The 6611-nt window shown below is 61.5% G+C and overlaps 1 protein-coding gene across 1 annotated transcript in view; it reads right to left on the bottom strand.

The window, feature by feature from the left end:
* Window positions 1–4711: 4711 nt before the first annotated feature.
* Window positions 4712–6611, bottom strand: part of MYOM2 (myomesin 2) — a 50404-nt gene continuing 48504 nt past the window's right edge. The window contains exons 36-37 of the mRNA XM_072775777.1: window positions 6102–6157; window positions 4712–5303 (exon numbers count right to left, since the gene is read on the bottom strand). Coding sequence (XP_072631878.1) covers window positions 4992–5303; window positions 6102–6157 — 368 coding nt within the window. The 3' untranslated portion in view covers window positions 4712–4991. The remainder of the gene's footprint in view (window positions 5304–6101; window positions 6158–6611) is intronic.

Genomic DNA, 6611 nt, shown 5'->3' with positions numbered 1-6611 from the left:
AGGCGCCAAGGCGGTGCCCACCCTGGAGGAGACGCCCCAGCCCTGACCACCTGCTACCCAGGCACCTTGGCCCTGGCTGCTGCCGAGCTGGCCCCGCCCACCACGGAGAAGGCCCCGCCCATCATGGGGGAAGGCCCCGCCTCTGCCAGAGCTGGCCCCGCCCACCATGGGGGAAGGCCCCGCCCACTGCCAGAGCTGGCTCCGCCCACCATGGGGACAGACCCCTCCTACTGCAGGAGCTGGTCCCACCCACTTCCAGAGCTGGCCCCGCCCACTGCTGGGACAGGCTCCTCCCACTGCCAAAGCTGGCCCCGCCCTGAGACAGGCCCCTCCTATGGCCAGAGCTGGCCCCTCCCACTGCTGAAGCTGGCCCCGCCCACTGCTGGGACAGGCCCCTCCTACTGCCAGAGCTGGCCCCGCCCACTTCCAGCGCTGGCCCCGCCCACCGCCGGGGCTGGCCCCGCCCACCTCCTGAGAGCCCGGGCCCAGCAGGAAGCCGTGCATTTCCCGCAGGCCTGGGCCTCAGCCCACCTGTGCGCGTGCGGGCGTGGGGCTGTGCGGGAACGCGCAGGGTCCTCGCTGTCCTGTGCTGCCCTGCAGTGTCCCCTCCGCCCAGACGAGCGAGTGCTCAAGCAGCAGGTGCCTGTGGAGCCTCTGCGGACCCTCCGCCTTTCTGGGTGGCTTCCGCAGGTGGCGGTGCGTCCTGGAAACGCCCTGGGATGTGGCCCGGGTCTTAGGCTCCCACCCGGCGGGGGCGAGAGGGCAGCCGGCCTTTACTATGTGTTGACCGGGCTCTGCAAACGTCCCCAGAGTTGGATTAGGGTATGAGAAGGAAGCCAACAGGAGGGACAGGGGCCAGAGCTGACGGTGGCCCGCGTGGCGGCGCTGACCCAGGAGAAGGGCCGAGCAGGGCTCACCTCGCATGCAGCTGGGCTGGCCTGGCCTGGCCTGGCCCGGGGGGACGAGGCTTCTGCCCACCGGCCCGGCCCTGAGGCTCAGCCCTGAGACCTGGAACGGACTGTGCATCAGAGCCCCAGGCATAAGTGCTGAGGCCCTAACACTTCAGCTCTGACAGGGGTTTCCGGAAGCCCTCGGACTGCTGACCCCGACAACAACCGAGCAAGGCTAAGAACCCGTTGGCCGGGAACCTTCCAGGAAAGGCCCCTCTGCCAGACAGGTGCAGGCCGTGCTCTTACACCTGGCTGGGGCTCAGGGTCCCCCCGCCAAGAGGAGACCGAGGCACAGAAGCACGGACGGGGCTGTGCAGGTGCCAGTCTGTCCAGAGCCAGGACGGGAGCCACATTCTCTGTCCTCCACCCCTCCTCTGTGTCAACCTTTTCTTGATGGGGCTACATTAGAAGAAATGAGAGAAGCGCCTGTGATCCCGGGAAACAGGCCAGCATGGTGACCGAGGTGAAGGCAGGCTGGCTGCTGGAGCGGTGGTGGAGACCTGACGCAGCAGGCGCGACCGGAGGCGGCCCGGGCGCCGCAGAGCTGGAGCCCCGGGGAGTGTAACCCACAGCGTGCTCGTTCGTGCACCTCCACATGCCCCCTTGGCTTAAAAAGCATCATCACGGTTCCACGCATAAAATGACGTTTGCATCCGATACATTTTTAAGCCAGTGAAAAACGCAACTGTTACGTGTAATCCATCTTCCTACTGCTTCACCATCCCTCCAAGAGGCAATTAAAATTCGAAAAAAAAAAAAAAACAGAGACCACACAGTTAACCGTATTTGTTCATATGAAAGATGGGGCGGCAGGGCCCCCTGATGCCTCCCAAAAGCTTTTCCCAAATACCCAGGATGATGATGCCTTTAAAAATCAAGATGCAAAAGTAAGTAAGTAAGTAAATGAATAAATAAATAATAAATAAAAATAAGATGCAGAACGACCACTGAGAACATACCCGAGGACACACAAGGTCACCTGGGGCGGAGCACCGCGCCCTGAAGACCCAGAAACTCCTCCCATTCACCACCTCCGTCCCCGACGGCTCCTTCTGCAGGATCAGATGCTTAATATGAAAAATTTCAACGCTGTATAATTTACTGCTTTGAAAAATGAGTGAGCCGGCTGTGCTTGACATGCCTCTTTGAAACATGGAATATTTAAAATTCATACCCCAACGTAACGTACAGATAGATCACATATTCCGATGACTTCACTGATGCGACGGGAGCCCTGTAATATCTCACCAGGTGTGTCCTACTCCTTCTCGTGTGTATCCCGTGAAGATTAAGAGCCTACATTATTGCCTTCAAAATGACCTGCTATTTCCCGGAAACAGTAATTTGCCAGACCCGTCCTTGTCCCTGGGTAAGTGTAATACCTTCCCCAGCCCTCCCTCCGCTAAGTGATGTGTTTGCATCAGAAAGATGGATCTGGGCCGCAGCGGGGGCGCAAGTTCCGTGTCTGTTCTCCGAGTGCCATCTAGAGGTTTCGCAGGGCCTGAGACCCGGGGAAGGGGAGGACCTCTCTGCGGGCATGGAGCCGAGGGCAGTGCGGCGGGGAAGGGACGCCTCTGGAGGGGATCATGGGGCCACAGCCGCTCAGCCGAGGGCACCGGAGCCTGGGGGGCTCTCGGGCGACAGACGTTCCACAAACCACATACGCACACTCCCACCTTTATTAACAAATAGTGCAAAACACTCTTAAAAAACACTTTTTTAAAAAAGATTTTATTTATTTATTCATGAGAGACCCAGAGATAGGTAGAGACTGAGGCAGAGGGAGAAGCAGGCTCCCTGCAGGGAGCCCGACGTGGGACTCGACCCCAGGACCCCCGGGTTCATGCCCTGAGCTGAGCCACCCAGGGGTCCCCCCTGCAAAAAAAAACTCTTAATGACAAATATCCACCCTCCAGTAAAAGAATCTCAGTACCTTTGCCACGAATACGCATCTGTGTGTTTGCTTAGGGCCGTGGTCATGGTGCACGTGCTCCACAAAACGTGATTTCTAAATCTATTTGTGGTTTTTAACTTTCTAAGCCATTACTGTTGACATGTGGGTTCCCGCTGCGCTCCTAGGTTAAAACGTCTCGTAGGGAGCAAAAAAAATACATGTTTTCTGAAAGCCACGCATTTGTCGCCCAGAGAGTGAGGCCCGCATGCCACGTCTGAGCTCTGCCCGGGGCGTCTGTCACACTCCCGGCCGTCGAAGCGAATCCCCAGGATGGGCCTCCTCATCCAGGAGCAGCGACACGGGTCCGAGGCTGCCATGTGAGACGCAGGCCTCGCCGTCGCGTCTGTGGACTAAGGAGCCCACTGCGTGTCCCTTGGGGGCACTGAGCTCCCTGCAAAGGGCGTCCAGGTAAACACGTGACCCGGCCGGGCGTCTGGGTGACGGGATGCACACGATGCACCGTGAGCGCACTGAGCACGACGCAGTGAAGGGCACCTCCCCGTTCCCGGGTCTTCGCCCCACAGATGTTTCCCCTTTGCCAACATGCCCCTCTGGTGCTTAAACCAAGAACAAGACGCTGCCCCTCATCTGAGCCCACGCGGCTTATGCCGGCCGGGCCTGAGGGCAGGGGGGAGCCCAGTAGTCCAGTCTCAAGACACAGGGGACGGCAGTCTTAGAACCCTACTTTTTGAAGACGTAAAATCTTTATTTTGAGTTGACCCGGCTACCGTTTGCTCCCGCGCCGCCGCCCGAGCCTTCCCGACACGTCACGAGGTGTGGGGTGTGCACGCGCTGATCCAGCTCGCCTGCACACGGCGGGCAACCCGCGCCCGCGATTACGTCCGTTCTGCAGTGAGAACTGAGGCCGACTCTCGTAGCAGCCCTCAGCTGTGCGTTTCGTGCTTTGATTTATTTATTTGAGAAACAGGGATCTCTCAGCGGTTTAGCGCCGCCTTCAGCCCAGGGTGTGACCCCGGGGCCCCAGGATCAAGTCCTGTGTTGGGCTCCCTGCATGGGGCCTGCTTCTCCCTCTGCCTGTGTCTCTGCCTCTCTCCGTGTCTCTTATGAATAAACAAAAATCTTTAAAATTAAATTAAATTAAATTAAAATTAAATTAAATTAAAATTAAATTAATAAAATAAAATAAAATATAAAATAAATAAAATAAAATAAAATAAATAAAATATAAAATAAATAATCAAATAAAATAAAATCAAATCTCCCTTCACCTGCAGTGAAACCCTGCTGGGCCGGCTGGCGTTATCAGGGACGCCCTTAAATTTCAGAGCTTCTTTTACGACCTTAGGAGAATAGGACACGACCTCACAGAGTTTGGATTGGCCCCGATGACGGAGAGGAGATGTTCTGAAAACCAAAGCGTCTCGTGCAAGCAACACGTCTAGTCTAACACTGGACCATGGACGTAGGAACGCGGCGCCCCAGGGAGCTCAGCCTCTTCCCAAGAAAGGGAGAAGGAGCTGGAAGAGAGGCTCTGCGCAGCTGCACGTGTTGACCTTCCCCGGGAGGCCCAGGGCGGCCACCTGGCCCCGCGCTCGTCACCTCGGAGGACGCCCGACCCCGTCGAGACCCCCAACCAGGCCATCGGCGCAGGGGACCAACCGCGGCCGCCGGCACATCTGCCTTCCTCTGCAGAGCTGCTGCAACGAGCTGGGAAGGCCCCGCAGCCGGCGGGGACGCAGCCCTCGGGGACGAGGCCGCTGGAGGGCCTGCGGGTGGACCCCCCCCCCCGGATCGCAGGCCGCACCGTCCGGGCCAAGGCATGTGAGGCCGACGGGAACCACACAGGTGCCGTTCAACATTTTATTGGTGTACAGCGTGGGAAAGTGGAGCGCAGCCAGGAAGGCGCGTGCAGGGCTCTACAACCCGGACCCGGAGCCGCGAGGACGGGGACACCGCGGCCCCCACGCCCGCCCGGCCACGGGATCCGCGCCCACGGGGCCAGCGGCCCGCACTCCGCCCGGGGACCTACAGCAGCAGCGCCCGTGCCCGGTCAGAAGGGCCATGCGAGCCGGGCACGGGCCGCGGGGCCTCGCAGCAAGCACACGGCCCCCCCCACCCCGTGCCCCTCACGGGCCCGACGCCGACGCCGGGATGAGCTTGGGCTTCGCCTGCTGCGGCGGCGACACCTCCGGGATCTTCTCCCCGTGCTTGTAGACGCTGACGGTGACGTCGATCTTCTCGCCCCCGTACTTGTTCTTGACGTGGATGCTGTACTTGCCCGAATCCTCGGAGCTCACGCCCTTGATGGTCATGCTCACGTACTTGGCCTGCTCCACCTTCACCGAGAAGTGGTCGCTGAGCTCGATGTCCTTGTCGTTCTTGAACCACACCACCTCGGGGTCGGGGTTCCCGAACACCGTGCACGTCAGGTTCAGGGTCTTCGGGAGGCAGGTGGGGGGAGAAGGGTTAGGGTTAGGGGCGCAGAGGTCGTGGGGCGCGCCCTGGGGCTCGGTCACCCTCCGCCGCCCATGGGGGCCTCGTCTACGTCAGACTGGGACGCGGCGGGCAGGGCTGGGGCGCTGCCAGGGACGGCCGGGGGTCATTCTGGTATCCCCGGCTTTAATCCGCGGCTCAGCCCGTGAAACAACGTACAGGTGCCTGAACGCCAGGCCTGCGGGACACACGTGGAGCCCGTGGCTCAGTTTCCCTCCTATTCCAACTCACGCATCCGCGTTGCCCGGTTCCTCCGGCGAACCCAGAGGAGGCGTCGCCTTATGGCCAGCAGATGGGACGCCGCGAACGCACCGCGGAGGCTGAGGTGCCCTGGGGGCTGGGCCCCGAGGCTCGGCCGCCCCGTCTTGGCCGCTCTCTAGGTCTGGACACCCCAGAATGTTGGCCGTGTCCCCTGGACACTGACCGAGGTCCCGAGGCCACGGAGGCCACCACCTACGGGTCAGTATCTCCACCGACCCCAGCGACCTGACCCTCCAGCCAGGGGTCCCCATTATAAATCCCAAAATGACCTCGAAAGCTGAGCAGACATGTCTCCCTGGACGCAGGTGGTGCCCCCTTCCTCCGGGGTGCAGGGGGCTGGCCTGTGCCCCGTGCGGTCACTGCCCCTGGGCGCTGAGCAACACGCAGTCCCCTCCGCAGGCTCCCCATGCCCAGGAGCAGGACCGCCTTGCACGGCCGACACCCCGTGGGCCCTGACTGTGCGCCCTGCTGCCCGGCCTTACCTTGCCCTCCATGATGGTCACCACGTCAGGCAGGCCACCGATCAGCTTGCCGCGATCTGTAACACGAAGGCGGCTCGGTTCAGAACACGATGGGCGGGCGGGGTGTCCCTGGGGAGGGGCCCGTGCGGGGCAGCACCGAGATGCAGGGAGGGGTGCCCACGACCGCACCCGTAACGGGGAGGGGGGTAGCCCCAGCCAGGGGGCCAGGGGTCGCGGGCCCTGTGCAGGGGCGGACGTGAGCGCCCACGAGGACCGAGGGCCGGGCGTGAGCTCACTGGGCTCCACTCATGGAACGACACGTGGCTACGACCTGCTCTGCAGGGAGGGGGGTCCTGGGCCTGGGCGTGGGGCTTCCCACGGGTGGGGGCTGCCGGGAGCCTAGGCTGTCTGCCTATGAGGACGCTGTGACATCTAACCTGGTCGAGGACACGGCCCCCCAGAGCCAGTGCTGACCTGCCCTACCTCCCCGACCTGCCCCGACCAGCCCCGGCCTCCCCCTTCTCGTCCCCA

This window comes from Canis lupus, chromosome 15, assembly GCF_048164855.1.
Source record: "Canis lupus baileyi chromosome 15, mCanLup2.hap1, whole genome shotgun sequence".
Lineage (NCBI taxonomy): Eukaryota > Metazoa > Chordata > Mammalia > Carnivora > Canidae > Canis > Canis lupus.
This window is presented reverse-complemented; position numbering and strand designations above follow the sequence as displayed.